Here is a 24,783-nt window from a genome sequence, read left to right on the forward strand (position 1 = left end):
TGTTCGTAAACTCCTTAAGTGTGAAACACACACAATATTCCTGTTAAGTAGTTCTATTTTATCTCTCTTTTTAAAGAGTCTTCAATATTGCAACAAATCAGAAAATCGTTTAAACAAGAACAAAAAAATACTCAAATTGGTAGGCAAACTCAGGAGTGCGACTTTTATATCTGCTGCAGGATCATGTAGCCTGTTAGTACTTAACCAAACTATATTTGTTTAACAAATACCTAGTAACTAAAATATTTAGTAACGATAACAACAACAAAAAAAAGTACCTTTTTGGTCTTAGAAAGGTTCATCCATCTTAGCATATTTTGATGAACAAGCCTGGGAATTCAACTACATGGAAACTTTCTCCAGCCAAATGAAGACATCAGCAATGAATCAAACTCCACACCCTACTCAGCAAAAAAAAGAAAAGCGGATCAGAACAATATTGTACCAAATCCAGGTGAACGTTATTGAAAAATCTTTGTTTCATTTTGTCTTCAAAAAAAAAGGAACTCTGCCATCGCAAAAATCATTTTCTGCAAGCGGGGAAATGCAACCATTATGGCAGCTATACCAAGGGTGTAGCATATTTTACCGTGTGTGCTGAACAGCAACAAATGGGGTAAGAATAGGAATAGTCCATAAATCTTAATGTAAGTCTCCAAGGCAAAGCACATTGGCACACATAACGCACACGTAACCCAAGAGAGGATTAGAGATGAGTAGAGAAACAATACATACAAATAAATAAATATGTAAAAGTTGCTAATTAACTGTTGTAGAAGACAACTGTTTTTCATATTGCACCAACAAAGGACCAATTTATGAACGTTTCATTCAGACAAACTGACTCAAATTAGGATTTGTACAGATTTTTGCATTCAAATTAAACCATGTGCTTAATGCTTAGCAGCACTGAACGACAGAACCGCTCCTTTCTTTTCTGGAATGGTTAGAGGGAAAACATTGCAAACTATCTCAGGGTGGTATTTTCCCTTGTTTCATAAATGCAGCTCTCGTTCTCTTCCTTTTTCCTACATACTGATGAAACGTCAATTTTTGGGTGTGGTAAATGTAGCATAAATTGTGCACATCCCTTGTATGAACTGGGGAAGTTGAATCCTGCCGTGTTGGAAACTCTGTAGACTGATGTGTATGTCAAAAGGTCTTTTTGGTCCAATACTTTCCACGAGCAGCATTAGCAGGCTGTCTGTACAAGGAAAAAGAATCTATAATGAAGTCCCGTAAGTCAAATAGCTCATGCAGACAGCCAATATTATTTAAAATTAAATATCTAATCAGAGCGATTTAATGCCGGCTTTATGGTTGAGTAATACTCCAAGCTCAGTTTAAAAAAAAAAAAAAAGTTAATAAAAACATGTAAAAAAGGGGAGGGAAGACCTACCAATTTTATTTGAGACATGAGACTAGATTTCTCTAAGCCCTGAACATTGATTTATACCCGTACAAGGAATAAAGATACCAAATCCAAATTCTCCGTTCAATTTCCCTGATGATACCATTTTTCACCTCATTTCAATTATCTTACGCAAAAAGACAACATAAAGGACCAGATAAACCCGGAATATATCAGGCTTTCTCCTCTGGCTGAACTAAGGTAAGAGTATGTGGGGAAAAATCTAGGCTGAGAGAAACCCCAGGGAAAAGGGGAGCTCACTGTTCTTCTTTCAGTCCTTCAGAAAAGAAACCAGCCTGCAGATTGTCCAGCTACCACTGCCATGAAAGGACACATCTGGGACTAACCTAGGTGGCATGTATACCTCTAGACACAGGCTGTGGCTGCACTTGCAAACAGTGTGGACCGGTAAGAGCAGATAATAGATCAAAATACTTGGTGCTGAGGTCACGATGTCCTTACCAGACACATTTCAGAGTTTTTCTTTTAACTTAGGATGAACTCCAATCTCATTCCACAGACTGACTGCCCATTTGTGCTGGAACGCATATCCTGAGTTCGTTTCATCCAGTAGGAACGCAGTTCCCTACTCCTGAAGCACGGTAGAAGAGGGGATGATGGAGTGAAGAGTTTCAAAATACACACTAAAACACTGACGCGCGTTTACTTCTCAAATGAAGACTGCTGAAACCATTAATAGAAAGTTATTACACGGAAGGTCATACCTATAACTCGACTTCATTATAAATGGGTTTATATTAAAAGTTCCATTCCTTTAGGGTTAAATTAAGCTGCTACCAGCAATTCACCAGCACCTCAATGACAATGTAACAGCGTACACATCTCCCATCAACAAGAAAAGGGAACGAACACCCAGCCCAGCTTCCTCCTGTAGATAGCTGAACTCCCCCTCCAGTTCTAGCTGGAGCTGTGACTGAGTCAGCAGGATTTTTCGTAATTTTTTTGCTGTCACAGTGAAGGTGACATCTCATCTTGCAGCTGTTGTTAATCTTACAGTTTTTTACCCATGGGAATTCGATACTCGGAAGTTTATCCATGAATTACCCTTTTATAAACTAGCTCTATGCAGTGTCAGCACCCACACCCAGAACCTTTGCACCGCAAAGCCTGGAGGATCTTATTATCTCAAAATCCAGTTCTGGATCCCTTAAATTGAAAAGTATGTACCCATACAACTTATTACACTACCAAGGCGTTAGTAAGGAGGGGCTATAGACCCAGGACCTTCAGGCAGCACTAAGAACCAGAAGGAGACCCATACGCACTGAATTCTGTCTTATAGCACCTAACCAAGGAAACGGCATTTGCTGCTGGTGGGACTACCTACAGCATTCAAGCTTACGAGTGACCGAATCACCTCCTGCGATACCATTTTTAACATGTTAATATTTCTATCTAAAGCATACTAAGAAGATTTTTAAAGCTAACCAGTCAACAAAGGTGATCTTATTTATCCTAGGGTGTGACACAGCACCTTAATTCTGAATATATTAGCTTCCCTAATGAGGAAATGGATCATTATCAGTACTGCATTATTATCAAAATGTATGTAATTCTGACATCTTGATTCTAGTTGGTGATTTCTAGTGTGTTCCTAGATTGTTAGTTGTGAGCCCTTTCCTGGCTTGAGACATTTTATATCAGACCTAAGATATCAAACACAGCATACTGGTTTGCTTAAGTCCATCTCTAATTCTAATTTCTTTCTGTAAATGGAACACATTAGGCAAAAATAGTCTTCCAAGCCATGTCAGGTTTTGATTTTGATTTTATTTGTGGCACTAACAGACAACAATATTTTACAATATATAATATACAGTCACATTAAATGCAGATGGCTAAATATTCTCATGCTTTCAACATTACATAGCTATACATTTTAAATTTCAGCTCCAAAAAAAAAGAATCTGCCACCACTCCGGTCTGTGATTATAAAAACGTAAATGTACAAACTTCCTCTTCTTCAGTTTCATTACAATATAAGAAATGTGAAAAAGCATTTTCATTTGTCCTTTTTAAGTTAATCAATTTAACGAAATATTTTCAAAATATATACAACAACATCAACCAAAGTAGTTAACATTTGAAAAAGATGCTGCTATAAATACTCGTGAGACAACATACAACAGCCATACGAATTGGAAACAAAGGGCCAACTTGTGCATGACCTGAACAAGAGACGACACAAGTCCTGGTTACTGATATAAACCAGCTTCACCTCATTTTGCAGTGCAGGAATGAATTCTAAATCTCTGACCTCTATGCAGTACTCTGAATCTTATTTATAACCTTCACAGTCTGTTGCAAATAGAGATCCTTTAAGGTGTCTCAGTATTTTTAAAGTGCCATGAATGTTATTAGGGTTCAGTATATCTCTGCGTATTAGCATTCTATACATCATATCCCATAAGTAACTTTTCAATAGACACTGTCTCACACTCATTTTTGACTGCCTGCTTTCTCAGAGCTCCACCAGAGATATGAGGTTCATCCAATGATTTCAGCATATGATTATTTAGGTCCTTCATAATGTACCGTAACTTTTCTCTTGTGATTGTTTTTTATAGATCTTTATTCCGGTTTTCACCCTAATAACTTGCAGCCCTTTTCCAAATCAAATAAGAAGCAAGTAAATAGTTTGAAATAGTTACATATTTTTAACAACTTGAAATGAGTATTACTTTTCAGATAGCTAGCAAAGTCTTTTAATTTTGCCCAGAAACACAATTAAGTATTAACACAGGACTGCACAGTGTTTATATTCCTATTAACCTGCCAACAAGAATAGTTTATTGGCAACCTTAAATATTCAGAGGCAAAACACAATTCCTTGGCACAGAAGCTTTACAGCAGAACAACATATTTTTCCCTTAGAACCATTATGCAGGAACACACAGAAAATTAACTACAACTTATTTTGGCTTGTAGACAAGAGAATAAACTAAACTTCTTGATGTTTTTTTGCCACTTCAGACCTTGAATGATGATTATGGGTGCATACGGGGTTAGATTTTCCAATTACCTGTTCTTTATACATGATTCAAACGAGCAGAGGGACCTATAACAAAGAAAAGCACATGATCATTCAAGATATTTTTAAACCTCCAACTGTTGACATTGTTAAACAAACACTCTCCTGTGGGGCTGTTCTCAAGCTCGGTCTCTTCATCAGCTCCTTGAGACTACTTAAAGCTTATCTGCTTTTTTCTAGCTGTATCAGTTGGTCTAACGAAAGGTGTTACCCTTTCCTAAAAAACCCCCTGGTCTACCAAAAGGTGTTACCCTTTCCTAAAAAACCCACACCTCATACATCCTTCGGTATTAAGGTTACATTTACATGACTACTGGAACATAGGTGATGTCTTTTTCTGTGAACTTCCTTCTTTTTATGGAATGAACAGAAACCCAGGCTGCAAGTATGCAATATCTGACAGTCAAAATCTGTTCAGTATTGGTTAGCTGTCACTGGTCGTAAAAAACAATTGATGGGTACTTTGCTTCCTGATTGAATGAAGGGAACTCCCAAAGGCTTTGATTCAGGAAAACACTTAAACAAACGCTTATCTTCCTTCCTAGTCTTCAGGTCATCTAAGCATATGCTTAATTTTAAGTAAGTCTGCTATGGTGCTCTTCCAAAATCAAAGTTACTGAGCTTTGATTCTATCAGAGAGATATACATTAAGGTCCCCACAAAAGCTGAACAGGAATAATCTATTTGATGAAGTTCAAACCTTCCTTTTTGGTCTTAGTACCCATGGCAGAAGCTTTATTCTTGGGCAAAAAAATAGGTCACAGTACAAATTATTAGCAAGGTGAAGAGTTCAAATTAAATTATCTTTCAATTCAAATAGAGCAACAGCATGTAAACGACTGCCTCTCACTGTGCATGGGAACTAGAATCACTTTATAGGTTCATTTGACTACCTGTATATCAAGCTCAGCCAACCCTTTAGTGGGGCCTCCTGCCCCGTTTCCAGCATACCAATGCCAACATCAACTGTGGCTTTGAGTCTGTAATCTCTGTCATTGCACCCACAGACACTGATGATAAGAAACAGTATTTCTTCATTCACAATTATATATCTCTGATTATGTGAGAAGAATAGTCCACTGCTTGACATAAAGGTATGGAACTAGGCCATGCTTCCCAGAAGACGCTCAACGTGCCATAATTCAGATTGATGCATTACTTGTTGGCAACTGACTTCAAATTATCCCAGCGTACACCAGGGACTCATTGTAATGGGTGCAGTAATTACCTTACCTGGCTCCTTTGATTGCCAACAGAATGATACACTGCACGTATCAAGAGTTTATGTGACTAAATGTCGATGCCGAACACTGGCATGAACACTTGTGGATACTATGAAAGGGCCAAATTAATTTTTAAAATCGCATCAAGTACATAGTAAAGGCTGCTTTAGATAGAGCTCCAATCTTTATTGGAAAAGACGTGAAATCTGTAGAATCTCCCTTGCATGTACCATTAAAGTGGTCCAAAGAAATTATTTTACCATGAGCAAAAGCCTGTTCTTCAGATATACGACTTGGCTTCCCCACCTTGTGCACTCCCCTACAATATTTCTACCAAATCCCTGGGTACAAATCTACCTAAGACGAGCAGATGGCATATAAGCAAAGGCAACTTTTATAGCTTCTCTTTGTTGGGTAAGATTTTCAATCCTGCATGGACTTGTGCTGCAACTATACCTACAGCCAGACATCTAACGGGTTATTTGCATGTGTAGTTATGTTTTTTTTTCCACAGATAATCATGGTAAATCCCAAGGCAAGTTACACAGACACAAAAATACACAGGCAATGATATAAAGAAATTGTGAAATCTAGCTAGGTTATTTTGCGTTTTCTAAGATAGAAATAAAAAGTTTAAAAACTAAACATAAATATCTTGAGTATGCGGAATTCCGACAAAAGTTGCTTGATACAATTTAAGGGAAACACTAGTTCACATTGAACACCAGAAGCTCAAATGCTACAGCTCTATGAACTGAGTTTTGCTCACCAGGACTAGCCAAAATTCGGTCTTAGATCAGCTGTTTATTTTCTAGATCAACTGATTTTCCTATGTACAGGAGTCAGACTGCACCGCTGGGACGCAGGCTCCTCGCTGGTGAGACACATTCATTTCTCAAGTCAATTAACTACCACCAAAGGCGCTAGGTCAGCCATCCTCGTTGGTGGCTTTACATGATGCCATGTCCCTGACTTGCTGTTATACTCTGAATGTGTTAAACACCTGCCCAGCTCCTGGATAGACCATTTCAAAAACTGAATAGAAAGGTTACTTCCTGCACATTGTCAGGTCTTTTCCAGTTTCGTATGTTCATCCCCTTCCTGTAACACATCTGCATCTCCGTTCCCTTTGGGTAGGATCTGTAGTCTAACCACTTTCTGGCAGGTCTCTGAACTGCACTGCACTGGGGATGAACCATTTCACTGAGCAGGCCCAACTGGGCTTGGCACCCACAAGAATTTTCCTTCGGGAGTCTGTGGACAGCAATAGTGTGCAATGAAACAGAAGCCGTTTCTTCAAAACAAAGTATGATTTATTTGCCAAAGCAGGCACAGTACTCCAAGAAATGGATTAAAGAACAGCCAGGAGACCTATGCACATACTGTCTTACCTATACTTGGCATTTCCCTCAAGTACCTATTTTTGCTCTGGTTTGTTTTGGCTGACCCAATTACAGCCTGTGTGGTGCAGACCCTGACTCTCAGCAAGGCAAGGTCAGCCTGCAGCAATTTCTCTCCTCCCTTCCTGCACAGTGGATCTTTTAACCTTAAAGTTCATGACTTTAGCAAACAGCTGTGTAATCAGGGGTGGAGTGGAGGAGTTGCCTTTTCACAGATATTAATAGAGCTCAGATGTTTGTTGGGATGTTCCTTATCTAGGCAATTGGTTGCTTTTTACGTTTCATTCCCCTGACAGCCCCGTTTGATCTACTTCCATTGCAAATAACCCCTCATAAATAAGCACAAACTGAGTCCTACATAACTAAGCAATGCAGATTCTTCCCAGTTCCACACATTATTAGCTAAATCAATGACTTCACCATCAGAAGCCCTTGTTCCAGAAAACTTTGAGAAGACAGTGGAAAAGAAACAGCTGCAATTACTGAACTGAACTACCTACTCTGTTGTCTTAGTTGCCAAAGTCTTCTAGAAAGCAAAGCCAAAAATGGCTCTGTGCTCACATCTCCAAATCACGACATCATAGATCTTTGATAGAGGAAGCAAAAAAAAGAAAAACGTTTGCTTCAGCCCTGGCACAAAACCACCTGCCAGCCACTGCCTACAAAAAACTCAGTGTTCCTTGGAGACATGTTCTTCATCTGTAAAGGAAGAAAACCCTGATGCGCAGCTATCATGTATTCTCCTCTACAGATTCAACTTTTGCTGTCCCAAGTTGTCCAGCTGCAGGGAAGGACCGTAATTCAGCTCTCATTTAACGCAGCAAGCTAGAAGATATTAATATGCACTGGATATAAAGCCTTTGAGAAATCTGACAGCATTTTTACTTTTATTAGTTATCAAGGGCAGGAGATCTCAGATGTCAAAGTGATACGACGTCTTTGGCATATACAAGACAGCTTGCATATCCAGTATCTGAAAGGACAGCACAGTAATAAGAAAATCATACACTGTCTTGGACAAAACACTGCTCTCTTCTATCTTCATAAAAGACCTATATAATAAGAGATGTACTTTTCTGTAATTTCAATGTCAAAACTCCCCAAAATGACTCTGTCTTGAAAATGAAAGACGACAGGCACAGTATTTAGCAGAATACATCAATATATCCAGCCTGCTTTAATGGCCTGTACTGGCTATCCAACTGTTTTGAAATAAATCCCCAAGGATATGATAAAGACTTGCTTTAATGAGTAGAGCTATGGGTCCCCTCAGAGACTTCTCCAAGAGTAATCTAGTTAGAAGAACAAGGAATTTGGAAAGATCTAGAAAATAACTGCATGAAGTATTCTTGAATGTCCAAATCCTATTTTTTTCTGTAAACTGGTGAACTAGGGAAGTAAAGGCCTAATCTGGAGTATTATTTCTTCATAATTTGTAGTCTTAGAATCACAGAACATCTCAAGTTGGAAGAGATCCATAAGGATCACTGAGTCCAACTCCCTGCTCCTCGCAGGACTACCTAAAACTAAACCATATGACCAAGAGCATCGCCTAGATGCTGCCTGAACTCTGACAGGCTTGGTGCCGTGACCAGTTCCCTGGGGATCCTGTTCCAGTGACCAACCACCCACTCAGTGAAGAACCTTTTCCTAATGTCCAATCTGAACTTCCCCTAACGCAGGTTCACTCCATTCCCTCGTGTCCTATCGCTGGTCACCAGAGAGATCAGCACCTCCCCCTCCGTTGCCCTCCTTAAGGAAGTTGTAGACTGTGACGACACCACCCCTCAGCCTCTCTAAGCTGAACAAACCAAGAGACTCAGCCACTCCTCATAATAGTATGCATAATATAGATGCAATTTTTCACATGCAAAATAGCTGCACATCCAGATTGCTGTTTTCATGCTGATGTAAAGTTCCCTGAAACACTGATTTGTTTGTGCCATTTGTATGATTCTGGGGAACTTCTGGTTTATCAGAAACAAGATTTTTTTGGCTACTTTTTAATGTTAAAATTTGTTTGTATTTTTTTGAATTATTGTAAAGAGGAGGAGTAAGCAAGGTTAAAGTCTATTTACACATTTATGGCTGGCATTAGCTAAATCATGTGTTGGGAAAACTACATCTGCTTTTGTACATTCCCTAAAGTCCTTGGATCAAAGTCTATTCTTGGATACTATCCTTGGGATGACTCCACTAAGGAAATTGATCTGCTTCCCTTTACCAAGAAATGAAGTGTAACTCAAGGTTAGGTGGAACAAATTTTGATCAAAGAGATAAATGAACTTACTCCACAGACCACACCTGAGCAATTAAGCATTTAGCCATTTGGGAGTTGACTGACCCATAGCTGACCACAGAAGTGAAACATACATCATTCAATGAATAAAGTTCAGACAAACATTAAAACGATCCCACAGTTTTACTGACAGCTCTCAGCACACGCAATCTAGATGCGAGTGTTGGGAATCAAGGTCTAGAACACAGTACTGAAACTAGGAGAGAATACGCATCTCTAGATTTGCTTCAGGGTCTCTTATCTGATCTTTCTTAAGTTCACTGTGTCTAAAGGACATCCAGTATTATCTCAGATTCACCAGAATGAAAAGGGCATGAAAATACTTTCTGAAATTACATTCATGCTCTTCATGTTCTCTTTAGAAAAAAAAAAGTATTGACTATTCATATGGTGGCATACATGCACAGGCACGTTTTAGTCTTAATAGTATGTTCTAATAGCTGTTCAAAGGTTTGAAATACACTCCTGATCTTTGATTCAATTAGAGAAAACAGTGCATGTACCTTCTTTTGATGGAAGAAAGAAATGTGTGGTTAGAACAGCTTATAAATGGGCCTCAAAGCACAGCAAGCCTAGGTTGTTTCATCCACAATAAAATGAAAAAGTACATTTACCTTTTTTAACTTTGCTGCTCCAGCACCAGAGCGAATGGCCTCCATTAGGGCTTGCCTTGCGTCCCCAGGGTTACCTGTAGCCGTGGCAGAGGATTTAGGAGCTGCTGCTGACAGCTGAGTGGGAGGTGGTGGTGGCGGCGGCGGCTGGGCGGGGGCAGGTGGGATACAAAGCTGCTCTTCCTGAGGGTCTTCTGCCTTCTGCAAGGACAGTTCTGCATTCCTAAAACTCTGCAGCTCTTCGGAGGCCAATGAGGAGATCTGTTCACGATGCAGTTGACAGGAGGCAATTAATATCAAGCATGACTAAACTGTAATTATTTGACATTCGATGCACTTTCAGAACCCCGATTTCACTTTGCTTGAATGATGTAAAACACGTAGAACTTTTATTTGCTCATGGGGTTGAACATCTGTTACTACTCACTCACATCACTCAGCTGGGCTGATTACCAGCATCAAGGATTTGGCATTGACTCTGTCTCAGAAACTCATTCTTTATTTACTGTGAGCTCCAGCATCCTGTAACTCTTCTTGGCACGTGAGGTAAGAGAGAGAGTTAGACTTGGTATTCATTTGGAAACAACCACAAGGGTTTTGGAATCAGGAGGATATATTAAGGCTGCTGTAGCCACCCAGGAATCTTGTTCCTTTTTGCAGCCTGGTCTGCACAGAAATAATCTCAGATGGCAGGGAGGCTCTTCCAGATCTGAGCTCTCAGACATAGATTCATCGGAAAAAATGCTGTTAAACCTAAAGTTTCTAGACATACTAAAATAAAATAAAATAAAATACGACCCGACAGAACTACATGAAAGCACTGAGAACAAAATCAATTGATTGCTCTTCCAAATATGTTTCTGTGGAATTTATGAAACTACAATTTCTGCACAAATTACCAGCTTGGAAACTCATCCTACTTTAAGTGAATGCAGGAGAAAGAGGCAATCTTTCAGCCTAAGCCAGCTTTTCTGTCAACTGTCTCAACAAATATTTTTGCTGTTAACAACATTACTAGTAATAATTATGATAAATTGTTAGTAATTACAATGATTTGGTGATTATTAAGAAATTCAGTATCATGTGCCAAAGGGGAGGTTTTCAAGCAGATATATTAGCATTCCTTTTTCAGAGAAACTGAGGTACAAAACTTCTTTAGTGAAAAATGAAAGGATTCATCTCCCATGAAATAATCCACATTCAGAGAACTCCTATATTCTGTTCTTTCACTGTACACACACACACAATATATATGGGAATAACATCATGTCAGACAAAACATGAACATTTGAGATAATCTGAAAGGGACAGCCCTTTCATCATAGCACATCTATATCTCGCCCTGTACACATACAAACATTGTGCTTTAACTAGCACAGGTAACATGTGAAAAAAAAGTTTCTAGGCAACTTTAAAATGATGGCAAAAGCTTCTCTGCTGGAGGAAAGTATTCCAAAAAGTCTCGTGATATGACAGCACCACTTCATTGTCAGAGTCTCTTTTACACAAATTTACAGTTATTCCCAATGAATGCAGAATGCAGTTAAGTATGTGTGAAGATGGCTGCTGCCTTGCATGTTCTGCTGTCAGGCTCAGAGGAAGCTCTACCCTACCTGCAGCAAGGGCAGTAAGACATTTGAGGGACAAAGTAATTGCCTAACACAGGCAAGAGATTCTTTCTATCTAATGCCAGCTACCTGGATATGTGCTAATGGCCTGAGTCATTGCACGAGGGAAAAGGGAACCTCCTTGCCAAATACACATCTTTGGCTGCATCAGTGAACTGAGTGAAAACTAAGGCTAGTACAATGCAGGTTTTGGCTATCAGAACTAAGAGATGCTTTAATGATTACATAAATCTTTCAGACAGAAGGAATCATCCTGCTATGGTTAAAGTTGATGTTCCATCAACACCAGTTACTTGCACACCACTTCCATGCACCAGCTCATCTTAAAAGATAAACAGCATGCATGAAGAAGCGCTAGTGTGTTTTCATAACTGGGACTGGATGCATATGGTAGGTAATGCAAATATATTAATCTAACTACATGTTCCTAAAGTACACTCCCCTCTGCCCCCAAACTGTGAAAATCATGAACATTTGATGCCTTCTATGTACACTTCCTGGAATTCGTTTGGATTTCTATGTGCTTCTTTCTCAGCTAAAAGCCGACCATTTGAAAGAAAAAAAAAAAAGAGTGTTAAGTTTTATAGCAGAGGATAGGATCGGACCCCCCATGCTACCTGTGTAAGTCAAATCTGGTCTTGTGTCATATTATTTCCCCTTCAACTTTCCTCTTTGCAGCACAACGTTTAGTTTGTGGCATACCTGGGTTTATTCAAAACACCCAGTAGGAACATAGTGCACTTAAAAGATCATTTACCATCTTGACTTCTTACCTTTTTAAGCTTTGAGGTGCCACTGTGGCCTCTAATTGCTGCTAGGAGGGCTGAGCGCTCATTCTCTGGCTCAGCATATGAGGGTTTCCTGTGATTGCCATTTAGTGCACTGTTTGAAACCTAGAATATGAAAAGAACAAACCTCACATTGTTATTAGATATTTACTTAGAGATTGTTTGGAAACACTATTAAAAATTTTTTTGGCACTTGTACCAGAATGCAAGCTAGGGAGACTAATCAGTCTGTCTTCTTTCGGGCCTGCTTTTACAACCCTTACTCTCACTGAACGGTGAGGATACATGTAGATAGTAGTGCTGTACTTACAGATACAGTTTCATATCTCCTGAGCATGAAGTCAGTGGCAAACTAGTATCACCTCCTAACACAAAATACAGTTTTCTTTCATTGTAGGTATTTAGAAGTTTTCTTCATGCTGTGTGTTCCTGTTTTTATGTAACACACTGAAATCTGGGTTCAGCTCTTGGGCCAACCTCAGTTATCTGTCCTTTACGGTGTATCTCTGCACCCTCTGCCTCTTCCGGCCAGAGCAGCAGCAATGGTGTTGCATAATAGACAGGATGTGCAGAATAAGCAGTGGCTTGGTCTCTATTTTGACATTATAAATTTTTCAAATGCCTTGTGTACTCCAGCTCACCAGCACCTGTACCAGTTATAAAACCTCTGGTGTCTGACCAGGTGAATACAGGGCTCTGCAGTCTGAACAGGTTAAAAAAAAGTCTGCACTTTACCTTTCTGAGTTTCTCCTTTCCCCCTCCTGTTTGAATGGCTTCCATTAGGGCACTGTGCAGTGATGTGTCTTTTGGAACTGGTTTTTGGATGACTGGTTTGAACTTCTTCTTTGGTCCAAAGATGTTGGTCTGAACATTAACATCCAGTTCACTGATAGCATTAATATCTGACTCATCAGGTTTCTCCTCCTGTTCTGACTCTGTATTTGCTGCTGCACCATTTAACTCGGGTGAAGCTTTAAGTGAACTAACTTGTACACCATTAGCAGGAGGCCATTTAGTGACTCGCAAAGATGAGCTGGAATAGGATGGGACTCCTTGGAGATCAGGAGACTTGAGAGATGAGGCTGAATTAGTAGGGCTCAAAGTCTCACATTTCTGTTCAAACAAAAGCATCTTTTTCTCTGTTAGACTTTGTTTGCTGTTTAAACTATGATCATCTTCTGCACTGTTGTTATCCTTTGAAGAGGATTTAGTAAATGGGACACTGGCATTCTTTTTATAGAAACTCAGAGGAGTTGCCTGATTTGGTGCCCTGATGTTAACTGCTTTGTTTTCCATGCCAGAATTATCACCAGATGAAAACCTGTGGGATGCTTTTTGACTGCAAGTAAAAATACTTGAAAGCGTTTCTCTTGTTTCTGGTGATTCTGTTTCCACAGGGCTGTATTTGGCCACAATAATACATCTTTTTGGTGAAACTTCTGCTTCAGTTTTAACCTCTCCCGCCCCTTGCTTATCTTCATCTTTCTCAAGGTATTCCATAGAGTCAGACTTAAAGGTAGTTACGTTGATGTGCCTTGCAATGGCAGAGGCAACATATTGACTTGAAGTTCTCCTATGTGGCCTTACAAATGGAAGCTCCAGCTTGTCCTTGTTAATGGTTGGAGCCACTAATGGTGTTACCTGAGACTGCGTAACTGGAAGAGGTGGTTTGGTCCTTTCATTCTCAGACTGTCTTTCAGCTACCTGGGTAGTAACACTTTGTGGTGCTACAGGTTTTGGAGCTTCAAGACATAGAGGTTTTTGTTCAGATTTTATAGTAAAGGGCTTAGAGTTTGTGGTGACTGCTGACTTTTTGGGAAGATGCTCAGCAGAGTCATCACTTTGCTTTTCCATAGAACTTGACCTCCAGAATGCCTTCACTTTCCCAAGACGAACTTCCTCACTTTCATCAGTAGAGGTACCTGGTATGTGCTTACTGACACCAGTGTTTGGGCCTATAAGGTTGCCTAGTTCATCTATCTTAATGGCACCACTGGAGAGTGAAACTCCTCTATCAAACTGTTTTACTTCAGGTTTGGGAGGGACAACTTTGAAGGTTGTCAAACCTATTCTAGGTTCGTAGTTTGTTCCTGAATTCTGGGCACGATGACACCATGTGGGTGTTGATGGGACTTCTTCTACTTCAATTTTTTTTGCTGGTGGCCATTTGATTTCTAATTCTGATTTACTTTTTTTCAGAGGTCTTTCCCTGTTACTACATTCATTAAATGGATTTATCTTCTCTTTTGCTGTACCGATTTCAGCTGTGGCCTTGGAGTGAGATGGAGTCAGCTTAAATTTACATTCCTCAGACCTCACACCGTGTCTGGGGGGTTGGTCCAGTCTTAAGTTCTTTTCACTTCTTTTTTCGAAGGAGGATGTGAGAGATTCAAACATATCTCTCCTCTGTTCCACAGGCAAGTGACTGAATTCATTTTCAGATGGTTGCTCATGTATTAGGTCCCCGGACATGCATACAGCTCCACCATCTGTGTGTCCCTTATCAAAGGAACCTGCATTGTTGTTTTTGTTTGTAAAGTTTTCTGTATTAACAGAGTCAGCTGAGATATTTCGTGAAATCCTTGTCTCTGTCTCTTGATTTCCAGCTGAGTTAAAGGTGCTAACTTCTGGAGCGTCATCTATGACTGTTACTGGAACAGAAGTGGTAACATCTTGGGCAGACTCAACTTTTCTTATATGTGGGCTCAACACTTCATTGATGTACTCAGAGTCAGAGTTACTTATACCATCGGCTGCTGCAAAATACACATACAACGTTACGTATACACAGTATTTAGGCAATATGACTTTAAATTACACAAACAGCCAGTACGAGCTTAAGCAGATCAGATATTTTAGTTACACTAAAACTAAGAGGAATATATTTATGCCTGTATTACAAAAAAGGAGAAATCTGGGTCCTTTTTATTGTCTGGTTGCTGATTAGGATCAGCCAAATATTCCTGCAGTCCTCCTGCTTCAGCCAGTGGGAAACATACAAATGCAGCTGAAGGCAGAATTTAATCTATTGTTCATACCTTATCTTTGACTAACTTCTCTCAGTGATAAACATTTCACCACATGACTCCAAAGGAGAAACATTTCTGAGAAACAGCGAGCAACTCCAAATTATGTTTCCCAGACCTGGTTAGTAATAACAGCCCAGCTGAAGGATTTCCTTGAGCAAACAAAGAAACAGTACTTGTATTTTTTCTCCATTCTTCTCACCCTTCATTACTAGTGACTCCAGAAGCCTCATTGTGCAAGAAGCTTAACTCTCCTCTCAAATTTGCTGGTATAAATCAAGGGTTACAACACAGAAGCTAAGAAATTGCAGTGTTATAGAGCTCACAGAAATTAAATCAGAATCAAGTCCACTACAGTAGTACTGAAATAAAGACAGGAAGTTTTCAACGTATTCAACGTCATTTCGTGACAAAACATTAATAGAGAAATATTTTTATTCACAGTAGGGAAAAGAGGAGCACAATATGACATTTTATGTCTTTCCACTGTTTCTTTTAATGTTTTTTCTTTTTTTTAATTATTTTCAACTTTAAAATACATCTGCTAATGCAGAGGAGGCAGTGGGTGCAAAAATATCCCCTCCTTCTTCACTTCATTATGATCAAGAGGCATTGTTCATTAAATAGAGCTGAATTCACTGATTTAGCTTCACTGAAATCAATGAAATTACATCAAATTTGGCCCATAAAATGTGTCCATAAAATGCTGTTCATCTCTTTTTGGTAGCGGACGCTGAAATACAATGGCAATCTGATAAGCAGCTTGCAAAATATTCAGTGCAAATCTATAAAGAGCGGCTGCCCCAGAAGCAAAGGGAGAGCAACCACTTTGGGTGGACCACATTCTGCCTCAGACCTGTGAGTTGTTCCCAGTGATCTCAGTGAGAAATGTGCAGATGTCTCAGAGTACAGTTTGACTCTGCTATGCCTCTCTCTTTTGTACTTTACAGGTAACACACTTCCCTACCTTCTAAATCTTCATCCAGGCCAGCCAAAGTCTGCTGGAGTTGTGCAGCAATGAATGTATCCTCATTCTCATGCTTAGCTGAAGCCTTTTCTTCACCTCTCCTGCTAAATGAAAGAGGAGAAAAAGGTTGGGTCCCCCCTTTTTTTCCGCTTTGCACCGTTGCTCTGAAGCACACTATCATTTTAGCCCCTTTGGTTCCACGGGGGATCTGAAACCCATTCCCCAATGCATGAAAAATATGCAGCCTTAGAGACACACACCACCACGCTGACACATCCACATCCAGGAAGGGTCTCTGTGCTGCCTGAACATACTCAGTGTGCTGGCGATCAAAAGATTAGGATTAATAAAGACTGTCACAAAGAAATGCTCTGGCTACACTGTGAAGTACTCATTTCAACTGGGCTGCAGAAAAGCAGAGTGTGCCAAGACAAAGGTTTTGCACGTCCATACAATTTTAAAGCAGACCACTAGCCATCCTGTGCACACACTGTGCCAATATATCTGCACTCTAATTAAATAAAAATTGCATGGCAATGAAAAATAAATATAGTTAAGTACTGTTAGACAACTGCTCTGCATCCTGAGGGGAGGGAGGGGACAAGGAAAGACAAAGTAATCCCTTGAGAGCTGTTTCTAATGAAACATATCAAGAGGCCCGATTTTGCCAGAAAATAACTCCGTGGCTTTTGATGAAGTTGTACAATGATCTAAAACAAGTCTGAAATCAGAAGAGTGCCAAGTGTTGTCTTGGCTTATTAAAAGAGAAAGAAGATGAAACCAAGAAAAATCCTAACAAAAATAATTAAAATAAAAAAAATACGCATGGCAACCTGTTACACAACAGACCTTCTGTTTCTTAGGAAGAAAAATCTTGACCAGCAGAGCTTTTCTATCTAAATCACTGAAGCTAGGATTTCACATTGGGCAATTCATTTTTTCCAGCCACCTGTTCCTCACCTGAATTTAAGACACTGCTGTCTGTGACACTGTATTTAAGTTCTGCCCTCGTGATTAGCCTATTGAAAAAATACCTTTCCATTCTAGTCACACCTAAACTAACTCTGGTCAGGTGAAGCAGATTTGCCCTTTTCAAGATCAAACCCTTAATACCACAGATACAGTAACAGATGACATTTTTTTTTTGTAGTTTACTGAACACTACTTGAAAAATGCCATTTTTCGGCTGTCCTTTGAGATAATAATCTGGATAAAAATTCAGGGATGTTTCCTGACGTTGATTTAAATGACATCTAACAGCACAGCTTCCTTTTTTGCTATTTTATTGTTTGATTTTTCCCTTGCAGGAGCAACTGAAAGCACATGTTGAAGTATTAGGTATTTTATTTTACTTTATTTTATATTTATTTATTTCTATTGCATTCACCTTTCTTTTCTTTATGTCTTTTTTAGCAGTCCTGGAACCCGATTCTTCTACTTGCACCTAAACTGCCTTGCACTTATAAAGCTGAGTCCACGTATGTGGGATCAATGAAAACCGCAGAACACATCTGCATGGAAGCCTCCCAAAATCTTTTTCAGATGCACATCCTTCTCCTAAACAGGGACGAATTCAAGGTGGCAAAGCTATATATGTGCCTAAGTGGTTTCCTAACCTGGAATCTAAGACAGAAATCTGTATTGGTTGTTTAAATACAGAGGAAAAAACACAGTGTTCTGCAACTGGAATACAATTTCTTCAAACATTTGCCATTGACCCAAGCTTTGACAGGCCCTGCACATCCCCAGAAGCCAACACAAACTGATGATGCTCAGGCTGAGCACCCACACTGCAAGATTCATGGTAAACTGAATTTTCCCCCTGCTGCATTAAGAGAAAGGTGGCACAAATCAGTCAAAATCTCCAGCACAAGCAACTGGTGCTGTAAGACTGCAATCCTACTGTACCCTGAAGCACATACGCATACACACGCACAAAACCCAGTGAGGCCACTCATCTGAGCAATGTGACAAAAAGATTTAAGCTTACTGCAGCGTTTGGATTGGGATAGAAGTCTGACAGAGAAAAAGCTCAACTTGAAGGTAGCAAAAAGAATGAACCAACTGAATTTCATATTGGTTTTGCAGCAGAAAGTTTTCCAAAATTAATAAAAAATACTGTCCTCCGAGTGCATTTTAAACCAATGTATTTGCAAACTCAGTGAGAGCATTTTTGATGGGAAAATCATTCAAACTGTACCAGCTAAGCAACAGGTCTATCCAGCAAGTAAGGCAAATGCCCCTTTCTTCTTTACAAAGCTGGTCTTGAGGGACCATTGTCCACAGCTGGAAGCAAATTACTAACACACACTGAGATTCTTTCTCTAAGGTACTGTGAAGAAGTTGGTTCTAAAAGCTTGGAAGAAAAATGTGTTAACCCATATCTAATCAGAGAACAAGACCTAATTTCACGAAGGCCATGCCTGCTCACCACCTTTTTGGTACCTGATCCAATCTTTCTGTCTATTGTCCATCTATTCTACAATACAGCCAAAATCTGTACTACTAAGGTTGTCCGTGCTGGGCTTTCTCCAAGAAATAATGGAAACTATTGGCTTGGGAATTTTATGGGTAATTTATCTAGGAAAACATATTTGGGACTGGAATAGGGATTCCTGGGCTCCAAACATGCAGTGGGTGTACATTGCACTGATCAGCTCTTTTCTCATGTCAATCAATGGGAATCTTTCAATGACTTTTATAGCAAAATTATCTTCTCCTTGATGGACCCAACAGTCAGCAGAGGTCTCTTTCATTATCCTCTGTGCACTTATAGAGTGACTAGACACAATTTGCCTTTCAATCTCTGCTTCAATCTCCTTATCTAGACAACTGGGATAATAATATCCAATTCACAGATATTTTTTTTTCTGAAGGAAAGCAAACAATGCAGTGAAAATGAAATGATTCTTATTTGCTTTTACAGAGGGAGCTTCAGAAAAAGCAGATCTTTTATTTTGCATTTCCAAATTCCTAAAAGAACTATTGTTCAATTCATCTCCAAACTCACCTACAAAGCAAGCCAGAAGGTATAGATTAATCACAGGGCTCTTAAAATTCTTAGCATTGGGAATTTAAAATGTGATACGTGTTTTGTGAGGTGAAGGTCTGGTAGTTTCCAGCAGCTCACGTGATTTATAAATATGCCGAAGAAGATTCTTTCTCACAACAGTATTTGGGAAAGGAAACCAAAAGGGCCTCTGATTTTTTTTTTCATAGCCTTCTTCCCTTCTAAACCTATACACTTTTCTTTTGTTGACAGCTCTGTTTTGGCCAGAATCCAAGAAAAATATGACTTATTCCGATACCATGTTTTATATTCTGGATAAACATTACCGCTGGTATTTTCTCACACACACTTTTTTTTGACTTGGGGAAGAACTTGATAACCTTTACGCTGCCTTTCTGGTAAAATGTGAGGCGCTAAAAATACAGCATTGGTGAACATTTAATCCAAGCTCAAAACAGCAAACGTGCACAGTTCCTGGAAGCCTGCGCACTTATTACTTATATAGATTAGCAGAGATTTGTGCAAAAGCACAGAATGGAGCAAAGTGACTACTAAACTACAGCCTTTAGTGCTCCACTGAGTGTAGGCTATAATGCATGACTCCTCAGCAGTCATTTGCGCAGTTGGAGACAAAATGAAAGTTACAGCAGCATTTCATCAAATTAGTGCCATGGGAGACGGACATTTAGGAGAAAGTTTACGTTCTACGAAAGAGTGAAAATTCTCTGATGAACCTGGCTGAATATGCTGCATTAAAAAGAAACGCAAACCCGTGGTAAGACAATGGATTTGCCATGACAGAAGCTGCCATTTTCTTATAATTACAGCAGCTTTACCTGGGGGTCTGCAAATGATAAAACTGACCCAAGTGTCTTTGAGTACTTCTCAGAAGTTCTAGTGAGCCTTATGTATGGTACCAGAGGTAGGGACCACAAGTCCCACCATAACTGTTTAAATACAACACAGACCTATGTAAACTGCAGAGAAGGGACTGAGGAAGAGATTCAGTTGTCTAAACTCAGGCACTTGGTGCCATTTGAAATACCGTAGCATATTTGAGACATCTATCTGGGGTTGGTAGACATAATATGAGAGATAGGGAGACCCACGTCCTGCTGGAGTGGCAGCAGGCAAGAAGAAACGACAGTAGACTTCTCTCAGGTTAACTGAATGTGACCTGAAAGTCTCACTCATTTTGCACCATGTTTGCTATGTCAAAAGACTTGAGAATATGGCTCCTGTTAATTTGTTACTAGTTGAGGAGGGAAGACAGAGCCATTGCAAATAACAGAGTCAAATCCAGACAGGCACACCATGCAGCAGTACACGCAGGGATGTAGCGACTGCTACGAGGCAATTCAATGGACATCGAGAGCATTCAGCTTCTCACATGGTGCCTTAGGCAGCTAACAGGGACTGACCAAAAAGGAAAGCTAATACAGTTACTTCAGACTGAGCTTTGGAGCATCTGGCCTCCTTTCCCAGCTCGGATAGCCTTCTCAGTCTGATACTGGGGAATTACATTAACCTGTCTGTGTGTATCCGAATTTGTCCTCTTCAAAATGAATCCACAATATTCTCTTTTTACACAAATGCTGGAAAGTGAAATGCTTTTATCTTGCGTGTATATCAAGGTGGGTGTTAAAGAAGAGACTGATGCCGAGTGATTTTAAGTTGTAGAAAGTATGGCTGAAGCTTTTTGAATACACCTTTATATTCATCCAGGCCAGAAAGATGGCATTAAGTAAACTCAAAGTGTTTATATATTTGTTTTTGTGAGTGATGCAGCAAAGTACTCTTCAAAGGTGGAGGTAACTGTTTTCCAGATTAACCAATAGTTTACAAAATCTTAGGGACCATTTTTCCAGTCTTTGCATTTCTTAGGCTAGATGACTTTTTTCTATTTCCTTCCAAGGAAGTAATATAACAGCAGCAGGACAGCAGCTAGTTTAAGTGGTGGACTTTCTGGTCTCCTAAGCTATGACCTGGTCAGAGAGATTGTCCATTTCTCCTGCTACCTGTGAACTTGAACATAAAGTTTCAAATGTTCAAATGACCAAAGCCTTTTAAAATGTGAAATCTGTAGACTGAACAACCAACTTAGAACTGGCTAGATAGCGAAGTTATCGCTTGTCTTTGATGCAATATTTCTGAAAGCGGCAGGCAACTAGGAAAAGGAAAAAGCACATGGTCATATTCTGTTGAATGCCAGATAACTTTGCTTTTTATGTTCTTCAACGAGTGATAAAAAAAAAAGCTGCACGTACTTTTTGAGAGCAAGGTACAGGTATCATTTCCATTCTAAGTTTTTTAGTCTGTTTTCTGTTCTGTGGGACTGCGTCAAACTTACAAATGTCTTTAGACTGCATTTATATCTGTGCTGAATAAACATCTTCAGAGATTGAATTAAACTACTTTCCAATCCTGGAACACACAGGTCCAGTAGTGCCTTCAAGTATAACACCACCCAATTAAAAGTAAGAACTTGTAAATATAGATGAGGAGGAAAATGAAGTAATTTTTCAGCAGCAGCTGGGTTTGTGGTCCTTTTACAGTCCTCCTCCATGGTTACTGGTCAAAAATCTAAACAGAAAGCAAATGAAAATGCTTTTGCTTAGTATCATTTTGTGTTTTAATGCTAGAAATCTCTAAGCTTGTTACATACCAGGGTGATTTAAGCTTCCAGAGTCCCCTGACATATGTCAGTTCCAGGGTCCCGCTGTATAAGCAGCAGCTTGTAGTCGCTATACAGCTGGAAGCGTGCCCCCGCTCCCCCCTCCTTGCACCGGCCTCTGGCAACAGCTTCTTGACGGGAAAGCCCGCAGGCGGACAGCATTGCCAGAAATAGTAAGGAAAGTGGACTAGCATGATTTAAATCTTAATACAGCCACATCACCCGTGCCATACAACATTGCAAGTTAAAAGATGGCACAGTGAGGTTATTAACTTCTCTTGGTTTACACAGAAAAATAAGAAACAGAGCAAGGACCAGAGCCTTTATCTTCTGGAAGCCAGCACTACACCTTTAGCAACCCACGCTGCTTCCTACCATGTAAAATACTCTACAGCTCCAAAGCATATGGCATTTTTCCACTGGATGAGTTTAACAGAAAGGATAACCTGGATTCTTGCTCTGTAATGATTGCGAATATCTATTACTTAACCATAATATCATTAGTATCTTCCCTCCATGAAGATCTGCCAGCAAAAAGTGCATGAGAATATCCAAATTTAAAGAGTTTTCTGGAACAAGGGGAAAGGGAAAGCCAGAGATAAGGAAGGAAATTAGCAAAACTATGTAAGAAGCAGAGGCTTGCAAATCTGTCAGACATCTGGGTCTTAATTAAGTAATTTTTCATCCCTGAAGTTCTCCCTGTCGCTTTAACCCTTTCTCTACCTTCCTCCCCCTTAAAACTTAATTTCTATTTCCAAAAAAGTAAAATGTGCCTACCCAGCTGAAATAGATGAACAGAATAAAACTTTCCCATATTTCTCAGAGATAGTTACAAGTGACATGTAATTATATAGAATGTATTTGTGCACAGAGAATGTGTATTACATATACATATTACATATCACATATGTACATGTAATACATAGATATGCTGCTATTTTTCATTACTGTTTTTCTCTTTCCTTACTGCCTGCCTTCTGCCACTCACTATTATATTTCTTCTTCCTCTGACCAGCTTCATTGCTGAATTCTTTCCAGCTACCACTTCTTTTTCCTGTCCTTCCTAAGTGGAATACAAAACCTTGTAACATTTGAATTTGAATGGGCTGAAAATTACGCAGAACAAGTTCACCCACCCCTATCCTTTTAAGCTTTTGTTTTAAACTCACTCATCAAAACCCTAAAGTTTTGTAACAAACAGCGAGTATTTCTGAGGTTGGTAAAGAAGAGGACTCTTCCTCCTCCCAGTAGCTTCAACTACCCCAACCAGAGCTAAAGGTAACAAATTCTCCCAAGAGAAAGAGAGGAAATGGGATTATCCCTGTCCAGATCCACAGCATGAACCGATCTCAGGAGGGTTCCCCCACCCCCACCCTATGCCCTCTACTAGCTGTACGTGAAAAAATATTCCTCTCTCATGGCTACTGAAACAGAAACTCAAGGGAGGGGAAAATCCCTTTCAGACCTTTGGAAGGTATTTTATCTCTTTGTCCCAGACAAGTCTGTATTTATTTAGCTTTGTAACTGCCAAGTTCCCCTTACATTTTAAAATACCTTTATTTTTTAATTATTTTAATACATTTAAAACCTCTTCAAAATAATTAAGAAAAAAAGTATCTTAAAGTGGTTTTCTTGCTCTGAGAGAGGCTGGTGGAACCACTCGCTCTTAAGACCCCTTTTAAAACCTTGATTTCCATTGCTTACAACTTTGAGAAACTATACATCTTTGCTAGGTGGCAGTCCAAATGGGACAACTGATATCATGCCCATGATCATTCTATTATTTTGTTTCAGCCAAAATGGTTAAACGTCTTCCAAGAACAGCATTTGGAGGAATAGGAGAGCTGCATTCTGACACATGAAATGCTATTTAATGCTCAGTCCTCTGAAAAAAAGAGGTCTTGTCTCGGTATTAGTCTGCTTTGACTCTCTGCGCATCAGCTCTGCTCCTCTAAAATAGGATAATGCCACTTTTTCATCTCATGCAAGTACCGTGCAGAGAAATGAATTGAAGTCTGCATGGCACACGGATACTAGTGGGATGAGTAAGGGAAAAAGAGCAAAAGGAAATTGAAAAGTCTTGTCTCTAGAAGAGAATTTGAACTGAGAGTGAACAGTGGTATACCTGCTTTATTAATTGAGCTCTGAAACTTAGAAAGAAAATAAAAAGAAAATAAGAGTACCATCACTTTAACTAGAGACTTTATCATACTGCACAAAAGGGGGGGAATTAAGGTTAAAGGGGGGAATCTAAGGTTACACAGACAGCCTTAATATTAATGTTACCTAATTTTGAGTGTGTGACCTAGCGTCCCTAATAATATTATTTTAACATAATTTTTAATGTGTAATTATTTATAAAGCTCCAGACAGTAGGTGCACATGATGCTTTATAGGCATATAAAACTGTCTGATCCCTGCCCCTAGGAGCTTGCGTGATGACACCACACAAGGGATGGGAAAGGAGGGGGTATGGGAGGACAGAGTTGCAACACTGTGAGATCATGAGATGTACTTACTGCTACATAAGCAACATTTCAGCTTCTCTGTGGTTTTACTTGTTACTCATTTAACACTATATATTAAAATTTGGTGAACAGATACATAACACAAAGAAATCAACCGTAAGGAAGGATATGAAGAAAGAGAACTATGCAGTACAGTGCTCAGAGTCAGCAGTTAATATTAAAACAT

At 39.5% G+C, this 24,783-nt stretch overlaps 1 protein-coding gene across 1 annotated transcript in view; it reads right to left on the reverse strand.

Moving 5' to 3' along the window:
- Positions 1-4,472: 4,472 nt before the first annotated feature.
- The window catches only part of COBL (cordon-bleu WH2 repeat protein), a 117,305-nt gene continuing 96,994 nt past the window's right edge, over positions 4,473-24,783 (reverse strand). Inside the window, exons 11-15 of the mRNA XM_009883793.1 lie at positions 16,406-16,509; positions 13,148-15,168; positions 12,398-12,517; positions 10,000-10,257; positions 4,473-4,490 (exon numbers count right to left, since the gene is read on the reverse strand). Coding sequence (XP_009882095.1) covers positions 4,473-4,490; positions 10,000-10,257; positions 12,398-12,517; positions 13,148-15,168; positions 16,406-16,509 — 2,521 coding nt within the window. The remainder of the gene's footprint in view (positions 4,491-9,999; positions 10,258-12,397; positions 12,518-13,147; positions 15,169-16,405; positions 16,510-24,783) is intronic.

Source organism: Charadrius vociferus, unplaced genomic scaffold (assembly GCF_000708025.1).
Source record: "Charadrius vociferus isolate BGI_N301 unplaced genomic scaffold, ASM70802v2 scaffold103, whole genome shotgun sequence".
NCBI lineage: Eukaryota > Metazoa > Chordata > Aves > Charadriiformes > Charadriidae > Charadrius > Charadrius vociferus.